This window comes from Schistocerca piceifrons, chromosome 6 (assembly GCF_021461385.2).
Source record: "Schistocerca piceifrons isolate TAMUIC-IGC-003096 chromosome 6, iqSchPice1.1, whole genome shotgun sequence".
Taxonomy (NCBI): Eukaryota; Metazoa; Arthropoda; class Insecta; order Orthoptera; family Acrididae; genus Schistocerca; species Schistocerca piceifrons.
Window position 1 is genome coordinate 296568576 of NC_060143.1, and position 22131 is coordinate 296590706.

The 22131-nt window shown below is 36.7% G+C and overlaps 1 protein-coding gene across 1 annotated transcript in view; it reads right to left on the reverse strand.

Annotated features, from left to right (window-relative positions):
* The window catches only part of LOC124802718 (transcription factor mef2A-like), a 619300-nt gene that overhangs the window by 103111 nt on the left and 494058 nt on the right, over positions 1-22131 (reverse strand). The window contains exons 4-6 of the mRNA XM_047263686.1: positions 19983-20165; positions 16706-16799; positions 1099-1244 (exon numbers count right to left, since the gene is read on the reverse strand). Of these exons, the coding sequence (XP_047119642.1) occupies positions 1099-1244; positions 16706-16799; positions 19983-20165 (423 nt within the window). The remainder of the gene's footprint in view (positions 1-1098; positions 1245-16705; positions 16800-19982; positions 20166-22131) is intronic.

A 22131-nucleotide genomic window follows, 5' to 3' on the forward strand; every position in this document is an offset into this window, starting at 1 on the left:
CATCGGTAATACTGGAATTCAATATGGTGTGGGCCCACCCATAGCCTTGATGACAACTTTCATTCTCACAGGCAGTACGTTCAATCAGGTGCTGGAAGGTTTCTTGTGGAATGGCAGCTCATTATTCACAGAGTGCTGCACTGAGGATAGGTATTGATGTCGATCAGTGAGGCCTGGCATGAAGTTGGTGTTCCAAAACATCTCAAAGGTGTTCTATAGTATTCAGGTCAGGACCCTGTGCAGGCCAGTCCATTACAGGGATGTTATGGTCGTCTAACCACTCCACTGCAAGCCGTGCATTATGAACAGGTGCTTGATCGTGTTGAAAGATGTAATTGCCAACCCTGACTTGCTCTTCAACAGTGGGAAGCAAGAAGGTGCAATGTAGGGCTGTGCTGTGATAGTTCCACACAAAACAACAAGGGGTACAAGCCCCCTCCACTGTCTGCTTGTGTCTGTATATGTGCGGATGGATATGTGTGTGTGTGTGTGTGTGTGTGTGTGTGTGTGTGTATACCTGTCCTTTTTTCCCCCTAAGGTAAGTCTTTCCGCTCCTGGAATTGGAATGACTCCTTACCCTCTCTCTTAAAACCCACATCCTTTCACCTTTCCCTCTCCTTCCCTCTTTCCTGATGAAGCAACTGTGGGTTGCAAAAGCTTGAAATTTGTGTGTGTGTACGTGTGTTTTTTGTCTCTATCAACATACCAACACTTTCAAATGGCTCTGAGCACTATGGGACTCAACTGCTGAGGTCATTAGTCCCCTAGAACTCAGAACTAGTTAAACCTAACTAACCTAAGGACATCACAAACATCCATGCCCGAGGCAGGATTCGAACCTGTGACCGTAGTGATCTTGCGGTTCCAGACTGCAGCGCCTTTAACCGCACGGCCACTTTGGCCGGCTACCAACACTTTCGTTTGGTAAGTTACAGAATCTGTGTTTTTAGACATATTTTTTCCCCACATGGAATGTTATATAAAACTATCACAAGCTTTTTTTGGAAAACACATTTCAAAACTTGTCATAAAAGTGTGCAGTGCACCTCGCAAAAATAGGAAACTACAATAGGAAACTACTAAATGTTCAGAACATACTTATGGCATTGGGCTGTTGCTGTCCTTGCCAGTTGTTCTGAAGGGATGGCATCTGATACTGGCCATTGTTGTAATAATTTGCTGGCACATTGTTGCCATATTTGTTAAATTCTTCATGGGGAACTTCATTGTATTGGCCTGCTGGACTGTAAAAGAAATGAAACAACTAATGTATGTGCTACAGCAGATAATTATATTTTCACAAATGTTACATATATTGATGGTTATGCTGTAAATGAATTTATAAAATGGTATATGTACTCTATTTTACAGCACCAGAATAAGAAACATAATTTTTACCTTTATAGAAGTATCTTAAATAATCATATATAATAAGATAAGATGCTAGTTATTTGGAAAATAGAATTTGTTCTACTGGAGGTGAGGACATTAACAGAGTATAAATAGGTATAAGAAGCTGACAAATTCTCAAAACATACTTCACATAAATGATCAGAAAGGAAGTAAAAGACAGCTTACAGTCCACGCTGAATATCTTTGAATTTCACTTATTGCAGTTCATGATTCATGTTTCTTTGTTTTCTATAGATTTTTTTCACTGTTTCGAATTGTTTATTTATTTATTTATTTATTTATTTCTTGTTCCATAGATCCAGTTAGTGAGTCAATCACAAGGAAATGGAATGTCTCAAATTGTACAGGTTTCAATTCAAACTTACAATAAATACAAGGGCAATTCAATGCCAAATTGTACATAGTTTAAGTAAGACATACTATAAATACAGTAACAGATACAATGTCAGCTACATAACATAACAACCATTTAACAGAAAAAGGAGTTTCATATAAAGGTTAAAGATAAGAGCACAAAGTTAAATCAGATATTAGGCCTAAAAGAGTAAATACAGGTACAACCAATTTGTTGTTACAAAAAGTGTGCTAATGCCCAAATGCACAATAAAATCAATTGAACTACTTCTAGACACAATACGTTTAGTGATGGCATACATTTTCTTTCAGATATTCATCCACATTATAATAAGATTTCTCTGTCAGGTAATCTTTGAGAACTCGTTTAAATTTTGGCAGTTCTGTATGAACACATTTGATATGTAGTGGTAGAGCATTGAACAGCTTAATGCTGGAGTAGTAAACTCCTTTTTGTACCAGAGTGAGACGTTTCATTTCGAAATGTAGATTGTTTTTGTTTCTGGTGTTATAACCATGGAATTTACTGTTGTCTTGGTAGATAGAATAATTTTTGCACACAAATGTCAGCAAGGAAAAAATATACTGTGAGGCAGTTGTTAGGATACCTATCTTCCGAAACAAGTGCCTGCAAGAGTGTCTTTGCTGGACCCCACACATTATTCTGATTGCTTTTTTTGGATGGTGAAAACTTTTTTTGCAAGTGATTGGTTCCCCCAGAATATGATAGCATATGACATCAATGAGTGGAAGTAGCCAAAGTAGGCAACCTTAATGGTGTCAACTTCAGCCACTGAAGAAATAACCCGTAATGCAAATGTTGCCGAGCTAAGTTTTTTACATAGATGAAGAATGTGAACTGACCAATTACATTTACTGTCTATGTAAGCACCCATGAATTTTGTATCTTAAAACTTTCTGTATTGGTTGATCTCTACATTTTATATTAATTTCATCAGGATTACTTTGTGATGTATGGAACCTCATATAATGAGTTTTATCTGCATTGAGTGAGAGACCATTTGAGGAGATCCAATTTAAGATGTCATTAAAAACAGTATTTGTAGTTTGTTCAAGATCATGATCAATCAAATCGTCAATTAGAATTGTGGTATCATCGGCAAACAGGGTAAATTTGCTGTTTGTCTCTGAACAAAGAGGAAGATCATTAATAAAGATGAGGAAAAGCAGTGGGCCCAAAACGGAGCCTTGAGGCACACCACACATTATCGTGCCCCATTCAGACGAGGCAGGTTCTCCAGAAGAGCCATTTAGCATTACAGTCTGCTTCCGATCCTGTAGATATGATTGTAGCCACAAGCCAACAGTACCACCTAAACCATAGTATTCTGCCTTTTTCAAAAGAATTTGGTGGTTTACACAGTCAAAGGCTTTCGTAAGATCACAAAAAATACCCACTGGAAACATTTTTTTGTTAATGGCTTCCAAAACTTCGTTGTTGAAAGAGAATATTGCTTGTTCAGTACAAAGACCAGCACGAAAACCAAACTGATTTTTGCTTAAGATACTGTGGAAGTTGAAATGGTCTACACTCCTCCTGTGCATGAGTTTTTCTAGAATTTTCGAGAAGGTAGTTAATAGGGATATTGGGCGATAATTTGTAACAATGCTTTTATCACCTTTTTTAAAGAGAGGAATCACTACAGCCAACTTTAATCTGTCAGGGACAATCCCATCTTGTAGGGATGCATTGTATATGTTGCATAAGACAGGACTAACAAATTTATAACAGTGTTTCAGTATTTTACTAGAAATATTGCCCACACCAGCAGAATTTGTATTTTTTAATGATCTAATTACTCTTATGACTTCGCTTACAGTAACTGGAGGTAAGGATAACTGTGGGATTCTGTTGCTAATAGCTTTCTGTAGGAGGGACAATGATTCTTCCATAGAACCATTACAGCCTGTCTTCTCTGCCACTCTCAAAAAGTGGTTATTAAATATTTCTGCAACCAACTCAGGTTTCTTTATGATACTGTCCCCTGTTTTAATCTCTCCCTGAGACATGTTCCCTGTTGTCCTGCCAGTTTCCCTCTTTATTACATTCCTTATAATTTAATTTTATTTTCTGAGCTTTCAATTTCTGATTTTATGCACATACGTTTAGATTTATTTATAACCTTCTTGAGAATGCTACAGTAAAGTTTGTAGTGTTGTCGTTTCTTTGGGTCATTACAAGTCCTGAGAGAATGGTATAACATCCTCTTTGTTCTACAAGATGTTATTATCCCTGTAGTTATAACTAGAGCATATATGTTTTTCTTTCAGAACACTATCACATTTTTCTATTGTGCTTCCAATGCATTTCTAATTACCATACTTTCAAAATATAATTAATCCCACAATTTCATAACAAGAATATACATATTGACGTGATTTACATGGAAACAAGTACTAATAACAACAACAGATGTAGTGACATTATGTTGCAGACAGATGTGTAGTTTTGTGCTTTAACTCCATTTTGAGAAACTTCCTTGTCCTCTTGTCTCTATGTACTTCTTTCTTGTGTTATTTTGCAAGCAGTCTCAGAAGTGTGGTATTACACCACCTCTCTTACTGCATTGAATAAAAACACTTTATTTCACTAGATAACTTTCATATTTTTGAGCATTTTTGTACAAAAAAAATCTGAAATTGTCTTGAAATAAAGAACTGTGGTATCAATAATGATTTAAGGAAATCACATAAAATTATATCAAGGTGACAATTACTAGTGAATCACATTGTTTTTCAAACACATAAATCTAATCAATGTGTCTGTCATATAGATGCACATGTTGGCTTTTGTTATTTATTATCATCCTCTATTTCCTGTCACTCATCTGTAAAATTAAATCTGGAAATCTTGTCTCCTCTCTCAGAATGAGAATGGCAGCATTATTCTCGGAACTGACATATTTTACAAACACCAAAGTTTTTGCTTAATATGACCTGTAACATTATTTTAAGCAACACTGATTAAAATATAAATATTATAGACTTCCATGCATTTTATTAGATTCCATACTGTATACTGATTACAAGTAAAATAAATTAAATAAAAATAAACATGGAAATAGGTTCAAAAAGTACAAAGACACAATTTATGGTTCTTATGGACAATGGATTAATTTTTAATCTGTCCACAAGTAAAAAAGATTTTTATCCAACCAAATTTTCTTCACCCAACATTATTTTATTGCTTAGATCAACTATGATATTCCAGTTGGTTAGTTATTGCAACATTTTTCCACAGCATTTGCTGCCATCATCTTGAGAACTGTTTTGATGAAAGAACTTCTTCCAACAAAACTGATCTTTGACCTTTGTTTGAGCATGTTTTCATAATGCAGCTAATAATTTTGATTTCACTTTGGTATTTGTGTAATGTAGCTAATAATTTTTGTTTCAGCTGCCTGTTTTGTTGTAGACATTACTTTCAATTTTCGAAAAGGATTGTTCATTTGGCTTCAAATTTAATGATGATTTGGTTGACAGTTGACATTATTCAACTTTTGAACATAAAATTAAGCAGCATCTAGTTTATTTCATGGATAAATGTTCATGTTCTAAAAGTTCCACTTCAGAACTGAAAAATTCCACATTTATTTCATACAGTGCTAAACCTATTTCATGTACACTCCTCAAAATGTGGCAAGCATTTGCAACTACACTGAGTAAAGAAAGCAAAGAAACTAACATAAATGGTGTGTAATAAACATCTGTTACTGCACAGCATCAACAGTGCTCCATGTTTTATGAGAGCATAAGCTAGGGTTGTGTGATTATTAGAATTTCCATCTTCATTGACAGATTGTTATAAAACATAAAAATAAAAAAAAAGTGAATATCAAATTTTTTCACTACAGTTAAAATTTCCAGTCATCCAAAACATTAGTAATAAAACTTTAAAACATTTTAGTATTATCAAGTATGACCTACGTTTCAGAGTAAAAATGTCTTTCTTATGATGATTTAAAACAGAAGTGTTTGTTCTTTAACAATGATCTTATGTTTAATAATCAGCACTTCATCAATCATTTGAAAATAAGTAATAAACTTACTTTTTATGTTCGAATAATGGATTAATTAAGTCTTAATTTCTATGTTTGAACAATAAAAAAAATTCTTTTAGTTTATAAAACTCATATCTGTAATTAATATGACTACCTCATGAAACTGTAATTATTTAGTGAGTGTGAAAAGACAATTATAGTATCTTAAATTGTTCTGTAAATATTTGAGGCTAACACCTTAACTGCATCTTCCAGTATGTCTCAGAGACATACCAGATAAACTGATGGAAAAAATAACTCCCCTGGCTAAAATGTATCTCAAAGGATAGTACCCGCATGTTTCTGAGACATTATGAGACAAGATGTATGGTGCTTTTGTTGGGAAAGTGTTTCATGGATCACTATATATATAGAGCAGTCTCTCAACACTGACATTACGCAGTCCGATGGGAGATGCGTGACCTACAAGATGCTGTCAGTAACTGTCCAGAATAGGTTCTCTGCTTCTTAAATGTCTTCAGACTCTTAAGACAAGATACAAATCCTGGCAGTTGATTGTACCACTTCATATCCTACATTGTACTGATGCTGATCATTTCTGTGCTCCTGGAACCTTCTGAACTGTTATGAAATGATACTCTGGTGAACGTTCAGCTCCCGGACCATCTTTTAATGGCTGTAGTCAGCCTCAGATCTTGCAATGTTTAGTGATGTGCTGCTTTTGTGCAACTCACATATGATATTCATAATGCACCCAGATCAGTGCACACGGATCAATGTGCACAAATCCCACTGTGAACCTTCTGCCCAAGAGCTCTGTCTACACGAACTATCTCAGGCACATAGTAGTTTTAATATTGGTGTGCCATGCATGTGACCTCTTTCCACTTTGTCCCATCAGAGTTTAATTTGTATATTCTTAACATGATGTACTGCTTTTTCATCGATCTGAATCATCCATTAACTTACAGATGTGAGTTTTGGTATACTATCTGATGAGGATTACAGCATCCTTCAGGGCTGAACATCTTTTTCCTACATGGTGTCTGTTAGAATTTTACATTATTTTAGTAGATAATTGTTTATGATTATTCATCTTCTTTTCCTCTTACAACCTAGCTTTACTTCCCATTCTGTCCCTGCCACCATCTCCAAACCGAAGCTTAGAAATGTAAATAGGCATTAACTATCATACAACTATTGCCTTCTAACTTTCAAAAGCTGAAGAACAAGTATTTACTTACTATAAATAAAACTGCACAATAAAATAATGTTTTGTAAACTGGAAAAAATGAATAAAAACCTGGGACTGTGTCATTGTATATACCTCCATAAACAACTTTTTAAAAGCCATTTATCACCCCTAATGCTGAATTGTTGCAATATTTTCCTCCAGTGGAAAAATCAGAGTTACAATTATTTATATAATAATTTTTTTTCTTTTTAGTTACTCTTAGAAAACACTTTGATAATTTTCTAGTCTCTTAATGTTAAATTAATGTCATGAAACAAAATACTGGCTTAAAACTAAACTAGTACTGTAACTATAGCTACAGTGCAAATACACTCTATCATATCATCAGATATTGCAAAACTATTAAGGGAAATGAAACTGACAGATAGTTGAAAGATACAGTTCTACTAGTATTTGCTATTAATAGAGTTTAAAACTATCAGAAAGTGCCAAAGTAATTTTAAATGCTAGAAAGTAAAATAGATCATTCCCAAGCTAGGCTTTTTAACTGTGTACTATATGCACAATATAAATTGGCGCTTTTCTGGGAGCAAAGGAACTGATGGAAGTTAGGTTACATCAGACCCTCATTCCCAATGTTAGCTGCTAAGCAATATAACATGTTACAGCATTGTAGCAGGCACTCAGAGTCCAGTGTTTATTCCAGTGTGCTGTCTGTCTTGTGATGAGGAGGTGAGGCTTGTTTGTCTTACATCTCTCCACCCCCAACTGTCTGCCCCCCCCCCCCCCCCCCCTCACAATAAGGGAGAGATCATATGCTTATGTTTGCAATATCCCTCCCTCCCTAATAGCCAAGTTATATTGTGTGTATAGCAGTCCAGATCTATTTAGAAGTAATCATGTTCATAGTTGTGGTAGAGCATAGATGAAGTGCAAAAGTGTGCAGATACACTCTGTATGTTATGTACATATACATTCAGAAGGATGCTTTTTAGTTGGGAATACATTTTTCTGAAAGTGTTACTGAAGACTATGTCCAGAAATTTTGTCAATATCTTTCCTTGAAAATATATCTCATTCCTCCAGAACCCCTATCAGATTATATCTCTCAAAACTAACCCACTTTAATTTCTTATGCTAATTAGGCAGCAGCATCAGTATGACTGCTTAAATAAAATAAGGCAACTAATGTAGCTGCCTACTTTTTTCAACAAATTATCTTTATTTCACTTGCTATCAAAAGAGTTAAACCGATTACTCCCAAGACAGGCTTTGATTTTAACACTTCTTCAGTTTATATGCACTGCACTGTCTCAAACACCTAAGTAAACAGTTCAAGAGAACAATGCTCATGGCTTTTTTTGTTACTAGACATATATGTTTTTGATGACTCAAAAGAAAGTGTTCAAATGGTTCTCTTCATCTCTGATATGAGAAAGAATTATACTGGGCTGTAAATGGGTATGGATGAATCAGAATTTGAGACTCTTCACAAAATGTTTTTATTGTGCTTTGAGTGGGGACACTATCTTAGTAGAATAAAATCAAAAGCAGACCAAAACTGGGTCACATCTCCTGGATTCTTCTGAGAAGCTTAGAAAGACTCAATGCCACACAAAAATTTGTGATTATTATTTACATTTGTTATGTATGACTGTGGCAATGTATTCATTTTCATGAGGTCCAAAGTAACTTTTACATCCCTAGTTAAAAAAGAAAAAGGAAGCAACCATAATTAAAAGAGAGCCAGAAGCATTAATGCCATTTTGTGTTTGTATCAGATTGATTCAGCCATATTTTGCAGCCAGAATTAATATCATCAAAGACCTGGTGACAAAATTCAAAAAGTTAATCCAGCATGTTTGTAGGTGTGCTTCTGTTTTGCTCAGTCTCTGAACCCAAAACAATTTTCTCTCCTAGTTGTTTTGAGACAACCAAAATTACTTTAATAATACAATAAAATTCCTGTATGAATTTATTAAAATAACAAAAGAAAATGCGACATAAGGAGAAGTGTCTTTAAACATCAACTTAGTAACATTGATTTTGAAATCATAAAAACTACCTCATGGAAGTACTTGAATAAACTCTGCAGTAAATAGTGAATGAATACTGTACAGGTTACGACAACAGAAACCCTTTTCTTCCTTCTAATAGTCTCTTATAGTAAGACCTGTAACCATACTGGACTGGATGCTACAAATATATGTCATCACTGTAAGTGTAAAAAATCTGTTTCAGGATGTAACGTCATTAAGAGAGTAACATAGGCTGATCCCATATGAAAATTTCAACTCAGAATCATTTCAAAGAAACTGGTATGAAAATTATTAAATATTACCAGCTCCACATTAACTTTTTATTTTAAATCTGACAAAAACATGAATGACGAGTAAGCAGCCAATTTCACTAGCTGCAAGCCAAGTATATGTATACTGTTGTATTGCATGAGAATTTGTGCACATACAACAGTGAATGGGGACAATTAAAAGAAAGAAAAACCCATTATTATGCTGCAGAATAGAAAAGGAGAAGAAATTAAAATTTTTCTAACATTCATGCTAGCACACCCACAAGCAACACCAGACAGAGGTGACAATACAGCTATGCCTCAGAAAGAAACAATCAGCTCTGTAAGTCAGTCGCATAAACAGGCATGGGTTGCTACATTGGACAAGGAGGAGGAGGTGGTGGTGGTGGTGATCAGTGTTTAACGTCCCATTGACAATGAGGTCGTTAGAGACAGATCACAAGCTTAGATTAGGGAAGGATAGGGAAGGAAACTACTGCACCACCTCACTCAGTGTTGCTACATCAGCACCAACCATTGAACACAAGTTATACATTCAGTGAAATGTCCACTGTGAGAGCGAGACAAAATATATATTCATTAGGTGGTGTTAAGTTAAGGGGGGATGTAATGGATTTTGGTCCAAAAAATTCATTTTTCAAAAATATTATTCTTTTGATCTACACAGTTTAATCTGTTTTGTGTGTGGATTTTATTGTGATAGGAGCTTTATAAATGCCTTTAAATTGTTAAACTGATTAACTCTGCACTGGCAGCCACTCCCACCATTTCCGGCATGTATGGAAACTGCTTGCTTTAGCAGAATTTTTGTCAGTATGAAGGTTATTTTCTTTTGATATCATTGGCTGACACCTATATCTCTGGCTGACATCTATACCTTTGCCTGAAAACTTTCTTGTGTGTGGTTTATTTACGTTTTGACAATACTGACACATATTAGTAGTGGAAGGTTGAATCTGCAAACCTTTATGTGGAAGTCCAGATCTATGCATAATGGGTGGTGGAAAAACTATGTTTAGGAAACAGAGGTTTCATGGAAATTGGTTTACCAACAAAAAAGAGGAAGCAGCTCGAAATGAAGAACATAAGCTCTCAGCTTCAGCATTGAAACTTGGGACAGGAGAATTGTACATGTATGTGAAGGATGTTGATATGGATTCCACTGGGTTCAGACTTATTGATTTAAAGCTTCTCTGACAGGCTATAAGGTTTTTATGATCACGTGTTAGCTGTAAAAATACAGAATACATTATTGTTGTTGAAGAAAGAAGAGTGGGAATAGCTTGTGATTTCAAATTGATTTGTAATTTGTGTGGCTATGAATTTTCATTTTCCTCCTCCAAAAAAACTGACACTGATACCTATGAAAGTAATTTTAGGTTAGCATATGCTCTGAGATGCCTTGGACAGGCCAGGGAAGGAAGTAATTTATTGTGTGGTTTTCTGAACATGCCTCCACCTTGTGCGAGGTTTGAAAAAATAAATCAAGAAATGTCTGATGTTGTATGCAATACTGCCAAAGTTTCTATGAAGAAAGCAGTGGAGGAATGGGTGGAAAAAAAATAAAAAGAAATAGATCCTGAGGTAGATATTAATGACAGTGAATCTGCTACAAATGTTACTGACCAGTGTGTGTGTGTAGATGGGACCTGGATGAAAAGGTGTCACACATCTCTGTATGGAGTTGCATCTGTTACTGGTATTGACTCAGGTAAAGTTTTAGATGTAGAAATTATGTCTAAATACTGCCACCAGTGTGCAACAAGGGAAATTTCCAACAATGAAGACAGTGAGAAACTGTGTCAAGAAAAGGATGCAGTCAAATGCTCTAAGAATTATAGTTGCTCAAGTGAGGGCATGAAGACTGCTGCAGTTGTGAGGATGTTCTCCAGATCTGAGGACCAGTATGGTGTTAGATATACTAAATACTTTGGTGATGGGGAATCCTCTTTGTTGAAAGCTGTAACAGATAAAAATCCTTACAATACAACAATATAAAAGTTGGAATGTGTTGGTCACATCCAAAAGAGGCAGGTGGCAGGCTTAGTCGCTTGCTGAAAGAGATGAAAGGTGAAGCACATGAGGAGGGAAAACCACTAGGAGGAAAAGACAGGCTTACTCTGAAAGGAATTCATTCTCTTCAGTTTATGGGAGAGCTGTCAGGAAAAACACACACAATGAGGCATGCTGTGTGGGCAATTTTTTTTCCACAAACTATTCACTGACCAAACACTAATGCACAATATGTGTCCGAAAGACGATTATTGTAAGTTCAAGAACGGAAATGAGACATATCACATAAACACTCATTACCAGAACCTGACATGAATGCAATTAAGCCCACATTCAGGTTTCTTGCAAACCCTGATTTACTGAGGAACTGTCTTCACAGAAAGACAAAAAATGCAAATGAAAGCCTCAATAATTTAATTTGAATTAGCTGCTCAAAAAGGACATTTTGTGGACTTGAAGTACTCAAAACAGGTGTCTATAATGCAGTTTTATATTACAATAATGGAAATAATGGCAGAATTGAAGTGCTAAAGAGAGTTGGTATAGATTATGGTGTGTTTACAACAAAAGCATTTTAGACCATTGACAAGAACAGGGTCAAGAAAGCTAACAGATCAGTGTCTTACCTGCAAAAACATGCCAGGAATATTGAAAGAGAAAAGAAAAGAAACCTGGAGGATGAGGAGTATCAGTATGAAGGATTTTAAAATTGAGGTAAGCTTGTTACATGTAAAAGTATGAGAATAAAATCTTTGGACCTCATTTTCTCTGTTTTACACTTCTTACCTTATTAGAAATCTTTTCTCAAAAACTATATGCGCTAATGCTATGAAATTTTCAGGAACTGTTCACAACATGTTGCTGTCTCCCTGGAACTAACAAATACAAGATCCTGCAATTACATCCTGATTTTTAAATGACAGTATATAGAAAGAAAGTTCATTTTGGATGTGCAAAATTCAAAACTCTGTTAATGACACAATTTGTACCATAAATTAATATCTGTAGTTCAGAGTTTCTCAGGACACTGCAATAAAATTTTCAGATTAATTGCATGATTAGAATTTGAGTTATGGCATTTTATAAAAAAAGACAATAAAAAAATTAAAAATTCAAATTTCTGGAAAATATTAATCCTGCATATTTTATTATAATTTTTTGTTAAAATGCAGTTCTTGTGCTTTACACATGCAATATTTTAGATTTGTACATTAATAAATATGGTTGTAATTATTTTTTTAAATAAATGTTTACATTTTCCGTTACATCCCTCCTTAAGCAACAAGCAATATGTAGGACACAACACCACCTACTAGAAACTTGACATAGCAGATAAGAGCCTGTAACAAATTGTTAAGCAAAGATACCAGAATGAGAACTGCTGACAACAAGTAAAGAATCAGGCCACATTCGGTCATAACAGACAGAGCCTCAAGTCTTAGCCTCCTGCCAGTCCCCACAACTACCCCACTTCTCCAGCTCTGACATCAGTTGTTCATTAGGATCAATAGCATTCATATCAAAGCACTTGATTCAATGCTAATTTATGTTGTAGTGATATCCATGTATTAGATGTTCCAGCACTTCTCATAAACATGCTGTTTGCTGTTCTTGAGATGACAGCATCCAAGTAACCACAACTTGCCACTTGTGAGATTTCCAGAACAGCCCCCTACCACATTACTGACAGGGAGACTGAGGACCTTCTGTCACCAGTATACCTTGTGGTTCTTGTTGCACTAACATCATCATCACTGCTAGGTCAGAGGGGCATCCAGTACCTCTATTCTTGATTGATGCTGAGGCACTAATGGGTGCCAAGGGCCTACCTGCGCAGTGGGGCCAGGATCGTATGACTACATGATTTCCATTAGCATGATACACCCAGATGGAACACTGCTGGTCATACTCATCTTCTGGAGTGGGCTAGTGTGAGGCCATACTCGAACACCATGACTTCGTCTGCCCCATATCAGTCCACCTGAATTTGGCTAAAATGCTAGATAGTGACATTGCTGACCAGAAGCATCAATTCAAGAACAGGGGTCAACAGAATTCCCCTGTGTCACTTCTAGCTCTAGCACAAAGTGTCAGCTGAGGCTGATGAGGAGGCACAGAACTGTAAATCTTAAATGCTAATCACATTTTATTAGCTCCAGAAGATGCTCTAAATGTTGCACAAAATCATCTTGACAATGTAGCAGTGTCTCTTATGAAACTTCCTGGCAGGTTAAAACTGTGTGCCAGACCGAGACTCAAACTCGGGACCTTTGCCTTTCGCGGCCAAGTGTTCTACCAACTGAGCTACCCAAGCACGACTCACACCCCATCCTCACAGCTTTAATTCCACCAGTACCTCATTCTAGCAGTGTCTCTGCTTAGAACCCCTGTAATTTGGCACCACAAGTGACTCATCAGTGACATCAATATGACACTGATGTCCAGGAGAGGCTGGTGAACAAGGAGAGGACACTGCAGTATCAGTAACAGCCATGTAACATCTCAAACACAACGTCCACACACCTCAGTTATGACCACAACACAGGAAGTCCAAAGAACATTTACTAGTGGCCTTTTTATTTCTTTTGTTTTGTATAGCTGGAGTTGGACATAGAAATTAGTATTCAACATGTAAGTGACCTTTGAAAAACCTGAGGAGCCTGTAGATCTGTCACAATTTAGAGGGAATTGTAAGGAAACTTACTTCATACCTGTGAGGTTTAAGAGCTGTAATTTAACTGGACACAGTGTACCTTATAGAAGGATGGTACTGGTGACTTGCAGCACTTGTAGGCATGCAGTACACACTGGCCAATGATCAGACATAAAAACTATCTGAGATTACACGAATAAGTTTTGGATGTGATTATATCGTCGGGTTCTGATATTGCTTTTGTAAGAGGAAGTGTCTTGTTCATGTAAGTCTTGTAAGTACAAACATAGTAATAAATTGCACAAAGATGCCAAAAACATATGAATGATGCTGCAGCCATTCTGGTGGAGCAGGTATGAAAGTTGTTAGAGGATAATACTCAGCAGAAATTGTGTAATGAAGAGTTAACTAAGTAACTAGAATAGCAACAGATATAATTTGGTTCAGATAAGGTTAGTGCAGTACTGAGTGCACCCACCCTCCTCCTCTGTAGATTCTTCAGTAGTAAATCTAATAACGCCCTTTTTCAGTAAAGCAAAAGAGAATGTGACAGTATTCATAAATTTTGTTTAAGCCACAGCCGAATTGATTAACTGGTCAGTTGAAATGACTCTATAGATGGCCAATCTATGTCTAACAGGTGAGGCTAAAGCTTACGTGATATATCATGAGATGCTTAGTAAAGCCAGCACATTCAAACAATTAGCAGAATGATATCACTGTGGGAAGAAGAGCCAACTGAAGGAAAACAGTGAACATTTTGGCCACAAGGCAAACAAATGTGGAAATAAGAAGGAGGTTAAAGAAAACAAACAAAAGCAGGCATTAAATGCAAACAGTAATGTTTCTTCCATTGGGAAACATTCCCAGTAGACCATAGTACATACCCATACAGACAAAATTATTGCTGCTTGATACGCTTGGTACAGGTAGACGCTGATGAACAATTGTCTGTCATTAGTTTGGATCTCATGGACAAGAGAGGGCTAAACACTACAAGGTATAGATTACATGGAGTAGAAAACAATGACAGGAAGTCGTTGGGGACAACACAGGTCAGCTTTAAGTTAGGAACTAAAGGGCTTAGAGAGCAGATGGGAGTGTTGCAAACTGTGATACAGGGATATTCTGTAACTCTTGGACTTGACTTTCTGGATAGGCATTGTGTTAAAACTTATCTTTGACAGCATACAGTTGAACTTAGTGGAAATTCATTTCCAATGGATGCAACAGCTGCAAATATTTCTATATTGTATGGTACACAGACTCTCAAAGTGACACTAACTGAACTGTGTACATGTGCATTAAAGATAGTTTTGGATGACAAAGTACCTGCTGATAGAGGGAAGTTGATTTGGGCAATTGTGGATATTGACATATCAGTATAGATCAACAGATGATCAGAGCCTCAAGCAAACCATCAATGCATTGTACTACATTTCAAGATTCACTGTTTGAAAGACAGTGAATGGGAACCCATGGAAACATCGTTGTTGGACTACTCAGACTTGTTTAAGTAAGATGCAGTTGTCAGCAACACTCTTAACATGACATTGTATGCCAGTAGGTGATAATACACCAGTCTAACCAAAAAACCATATTGAACAGCAAAGTATGAGGGTGAGTCAAATGAAAACTTAAATATTTTTTGAAATATTATTTATTGTGCAGAAGTGGTACAAAGCTGTGTCACTTTTCAACATAATCTTCCCCACACACAATGCAAGTCCTCCAGCGCTTACAAAGTGCTTAAATTCCTTTACAAAAAGATTCTTTTGGTAGTCCACACAACCACCCATGCACCATGTGGAGTACCTCTTCATCAGAATGGAACTTCTTTCCTCCCATTGCATCATTCAGTGTCATTCGGCAGTTTTCCTTCACTACGGCTTCAACTGCTGCAATGTTCTGTGGAGTCACAACTTGTTTTGCCTGACCTGGATGAGGAGCATCTTCCATTGAAGTCACACCATTTGTGAACTTCCTACTCCATTCATAGACTTGCTGCTGTGACAAACATGCTTCATCATACTGAACCTTCATTCATTGATGAATTTTAACAGGTTTCACACTTTCACTACGCAAAAACCGAATGACAGAATGCTGCTCTTCCCTGGTGCAAGTCGCAAGTGGGTCAGCCATTTCTATACTGATACTGCGATGGTATGTGTGCATCTGCACTATGCTGCCACCTACAGGCCATTCTGCATGCTGTTTGTAGCATGCTTACCAACTTACAGGATCACGGCATGAAATTTCAATTTGTTATTACAAATTTAAGGTTTTCATTTGACTCACCCTCATACCTACAAGCACCAGTAGATGAATTTATAGAGCAACAGCTAACTGAAGGCATTATTGAACATAGCGATAGTCCCTGGTCAGCTAATGTTACCATTGCATGCCTACACCTTTAACAGCAATGGCATCAGATGACTGGTGATCTGTTAACTTAGTTTGATGGCTTTTATGATATGTATGTGGCATCAGCATCTATCTGCATATTACCAATTTAGAATGAGAGTTTCCAATAAATTGTATAAATGTATCCCTTTATTGATATAGTATATGAGATGTTGAAGCATAACTGCCCTTCTGAATTACCCTCTGGGAGTAAATCTCACTTTATATATGTACACACACCACAACTATGCATGTTCTACACAGGTGTACAAGTGCAGTGAGGCCATAGCAGAAGCAAGTGAAATGTCTGCCTGCACTGTACCTGCCACATGGATACATACTTGTACCTAGCTGGGTGTTTCCCTGTATGTTTGTACCTGTCTGTATCTGTGACTAATCCACTCCCTTTGTGGTTAAATATGTGACTGTTCTGATCTGAAATATAAAGAAAAGAAAGAAATTAATTAATAGCTACAAAACTATCCTGTAAGTAGTCAATATTAAAGATAGTTTATATACATAAATATAGTCATTAAACTGAAATACAGGTTTACATCTGATTGGAGTGTGTGTGTATCATCAAACAGATGTAACTGCTGGTCTATGTATAAATAAAAAAATTATGCAATATCCTCAAGGACTTGGGATGATACTTGCTGCATTTGACGAATGTTCAGAGAGAGACTTCCTGTAATAGCTCTGATACTGATATGTAAGAATCATAGCTTACTGACTTGCTTATCTGGAGTATATTGTCTCTCTCAGTACCTTTTTTTTCTTTTGTGGACATCATCTCCTGTGCAGTTTGGCCTGTGTTGGGGATTAAAATCATTCTTATCTATGTCCAACAAGCTATCAAATAACAGAGGCCACTCTCTGAATATATATATTCCAACTCTTACAGCTGTAGAACACTCCATATACAACTATCTGCAGTTTTCAATTGTCAGTTCCATCAAGTATTACAAACTGGTAGAAAGTTCAGAGTCAACATTCAACATTCTATGATACTTCAGAGAAGAATGACTGACTTCTCTTGCATGATGTAGGCCATTGTTATGCTGTGTGCTATTACATGGAGTGCAGTTTGTTTCCAAGGCAGGGATGCAGCTGCATGAAGTAATCAACAAACCAAGATTTGGCACAAAAGTGCCACTCCTTCTTGCAGAAATGCCCCATCTATCATTCCCATTAACATCCACATACAACACCACTTCTCTACATAATATGTGCATCCAAATTCCCTAAACCTACTAATAAAAATTAACTGTATGTCTGGCAATCATCATTCATCAGTACTATTAACATTTTGTAGCATATCACTCCACTGAAGTGGCATCTGGGTTTAGTATGTGGATACTGAGGGGTGTAGTGTAAGTGATTCATCTATCACAGCCATTGGCAATCAAATGGTGCTCAGGAGGCCTTTCTGTGCACCCTCCATTTTATCCTGGAGGCAGTAACTGTGCTGAGTTTAGTGGTGCACACTGTTTGTAACATCTGTTCTAGGGGACAACAACACTTAGCCAATTAGTATGTACTACTGTTGAATAACTTCAGCCACTTTAACAGGATCACACTGTGGGCCTGTAGGAAGCTGAATGGATGAATCAATGGATTGCTGCATATATTGAGCTCAATGTATATGTGGTATGCCACTGCTTTCAGCAGAAATTTGAAACATTCATACACCTGTAGACCAGATTCTGGACTCTGCATAGCACAGCCACACCTCAAGATTGATGCATCATGTGAGCAGCAGTGGCTGACTGAACACCATCCAAGGAAGAAATCTGGTCAATGGTTGCTGTGTCATCAAGGACCATTGGGAACCGTCTGCATACAGCAGGACTAAGATCACATGTTCCTTTGGCCAGGTATAATCTACACCACAACACTGCCAAGCATTGCTACTCTGGTGTGATTAGGGAGTCAACTGGACAGTGAAATGGCACTCAGTTGTCATCAGTGATGAGAGTAGGTTGCTTATTTGTGTGAGTGATGGGCTTACATGTATACAGCATAGACCTGGTAAGTGGCCTATTCCAGAGCCAGAGTGCATTTGCTCATGACACAGAGGCTCCACTACGTGCTACATGGTGTTGAGAGCCATCAGATACAACTAATGGTCACATCTGGAATTTCTGCAGGATAAAGTAATCAATGCCTATTACATTGAATAGGTTGTTATCCCTGTGCTATATGCATCTCTTCGACAGGAAGGTGATGTACTTTTTCAGGAGGACACCGCATGTCCACATACAGCTGCTGTGACAGAACATGCTCTTTACTGTGTACAACAACTGTCCTGGCCAACAGGATTACCAGATCTCTTGCCAATTGAAAGGTGCTTGGAACAATCACCACAGAATGCCATTTGGTACCTCCATGCTTGCAAGAACACATACCTACATTGCTGCCATGTACTGATGTGACTGTTTAGGCATCCTTTACTGTGATATGTGAGTTTCATGTGGTCAGAATTCATCATCTGATACAACAGTAATGAACAAACTGTCAATAAAATGACTTTGTCCTTGAGGTGGTTGTGTTTTTTCCTAGCATTGTATGTATCTCTCACAAAAATAATGCAGAAGAGACTTTTAAAGCATCAGATCTGTGTTTATTTACACACACTGTCACCTACTGGTTTGGTCTGATTAGAATAGGAAGAGAGCTCTCTCTTCTGTTCGATACTAGAACAGCTTTCAATGAGGGCATGCTGGGAAGTAATGCTTCCCAATTTTTTGTCTGAAAACTCTCAAAGTGTTTCGAATAAAATATGTGTTATTAACATTCTGCATATTTATTTCTTAAGATAGTCACCCTGGCAGTGAACACATTTCTCAGACACCGACATAGTTACATTACACACTGCCATGCTACACATTACAATTCTGAGCCTTCTGTTAGCAGAGGGTTGTAAATATGTAGACAGGAAGAATAAAGATGTAAAACATTAGTAGCTTTTGTTCTGTTTATACAGATCTAAGAGTTTTCACATGAAAAATTCAGAGGCATTACTTTTCAGCACGCCCTCATAATTACAAAGTGGGACAGTGTAACAAATGCTTTCCTTAGGCACAATAGCACTGGACACCTTATTGACTTATTCTCAGAACAATTTATACTACATCAGTGATGTATTTTATTGTGAATTTATTTTATATTCATCACAGTTAAGCTGTGATATAAGGTAAAATGGTAAATGCAGAGAGAACACAGATGTTGCAACTGTCTTTGTCTGGTTCCTTTTAGAAGTGTTTGACGCACCAAATACTCTGACTCATAAACTAAATAAATAATGGAAGTATTATGAAGATTCTCTGCACAGAAAAATATGCATGTGAAATCAGTTTCATTGAATATCAAAAAGGTAAAATGCACATTGCAGTTTGCATTAAAATGGGTGATTTGATTAAAATTGTCATAAAACAAATTGCAAAAATGTATTAAAACAATAACGGACATATTATGGAGATGTCACTTTTTCCTTGGAGTGTACAATCTCTGACAATTGTATTCCATTTAAGACAGTTGTTTAATCAATTATGTTTTAATAGAATCAGCTAAATTCATTTAAATTAAAGTTAATTTACAGCATACTCATGTACATACCATCATACTGTTGGTACTGATGCTGACTTTGCCAGGAATCTTGATTATAGAATCCTCGTTGAGCCTGCTGCACTGGGACATGTAGTAACATGCCATTTTCCACATACTTTTGCTGATGAGGTGGTTGTTTAAATTGCTGCTGGTGTTGCTGTTGCTGCTGTGAAGGTAGAGGTTCATTCTCAGCTGCAACAAGTACACATCTCTTATGTACAAGTCCTTCAATATTTCATGTTTATTGCTTGTGATAATAAGATAACTCATAAATAACAATGTTATTCTCATACCTGGAGGAATAAAAAACTATTTACATCAATTAATTTTGTTCCATGGGTTTCATGCAGAAAAATTCCTGGGATGTGAAAAAAGTCAGACTTACATTTCTTTTAAGTGCAGTGCAATAGAATAACTTGAATTTTAGAAATATTGTAATATTATAGTACTAATATACTCATATAACCTAGCACAAGAGTTTCATGAACTATCCTGACAATATTTTTCAATGGAGTTAAAACATCTGGCAAAAATTATGTTATTAATTCTTAAGCTGCACTCACTCACACAGTATGCAGTATGGTCCATAAGTCTCATCATGAAACAGAGCCTACATGGCTGTGGATAAGTCAAATTATACATTAACTGGCAGAAGCAGCCACTGCAGATAACTTTTATGAAGTAGAGAACAACAAATTACAACTAGAGCAAATCTGCTCACAGTGATAAATGTGAGAATTGCTTCTAAATTGCTTAACAACTACATACATCATGGTTATAACTAACCTTTCTCTACTTAGAGGGCTCACTTAAAAGTTTGTGATTGTAGAACAATGAAACTTTGTGGAAACATCTGTAAGGATATGCAGAAGAGAAGTAATGAACAAACCATTAAAAGAAATGTGTCTTAATTTCCACAAGTGAGGGTAACATTTCTTAATTCCATACCACATTTATGTTCCAGGTTACAGACATTGCTCAGTGTAATAACTGTCTGCATCCATGACAACCACTCTACTCCTGCATCTGTGACAACCACTCTACTCCTGCATGAAGCGTCTCAGGAGGGATGTTCACTATCTCCCTCGTTATGGTCATCTTCAACTTCCACACTGTGTCCAGTATTCTCAGCTACTGTAAAAGTAATTTCTTCAACAATTCTTGGTGCAGTTGGCTGTTGGCCAATCCCAGAAGCAATTCCCAAATAGTAATTAATTCAAACTTCCAACTCATGTTCATCAACTCATGTGGAAAGAGGACCTCTCTGTATTCCTTTAATGTGTGGATAACTGCAAAGGGCAGCAGCACTATTGCTGTTGTTTTTATAAAACAGCTTTATGAGCAAAGCCCTGCTCACCTTGTTCAGACCAATATTGATTGCGTGCAACTGTAATGCACACTGATGCTTTTAGCCCTATATCACCACACAAGTGGCAGCACCTAACAGCAGGTCATGACACTAATACTACTAACAAGGCAAATCCTGCAGTCCGCATTCTGAACATCATTCTTAGAAAGTTGAGTATCCATTACATAAATAGTTTTCCATCTACAATGGCTTAAGTACCAGAATGTTAACTGTAACCACCCTGCATGTTAGCATAAAAACAGTGACTTTGAAAAAAGGTTTTGCTCTCCTTATTACATAACTTAAGTGTTACTTTCACCTAATACTAAGCATTTATATAATTTTACACAGAACACCATCATCTGCCTGTACACTGGTAGTGTTAAAACCTGTTTAATATGAACATTGGCGTTGCTAAAATTTTCAAATCAGAGCCAAAATACTATGTTAAATTATAGAAAGAGTGGCCAGTAAGGTATCTTTTACTTTTTGTTCTGAGCAGTTGGGAGGTTTCCAGGTTTCCAACTTCCTTCCTGGTGTATTTCATTCTTATTTTTATTAACCACAAATACCATTAGGTAGTAAGTGTAGTGTCACATGAGTGTAAGAATCAGATAGTTGCTGATGAAGCTTCACCAAGTTCTTCAGTTGTCAACTTTATTTTTTCTGCACACTTTTGCTCAATAAGTTTGTGACTCACATGCTTTATATACCTTGCACTGCTATTGTTGCCACCTGTCATTTGTGAGTGATTTTGCACATTGACATCGAACATAGGTAGTGGTCACAGGAATGTGACAGGACCATGTA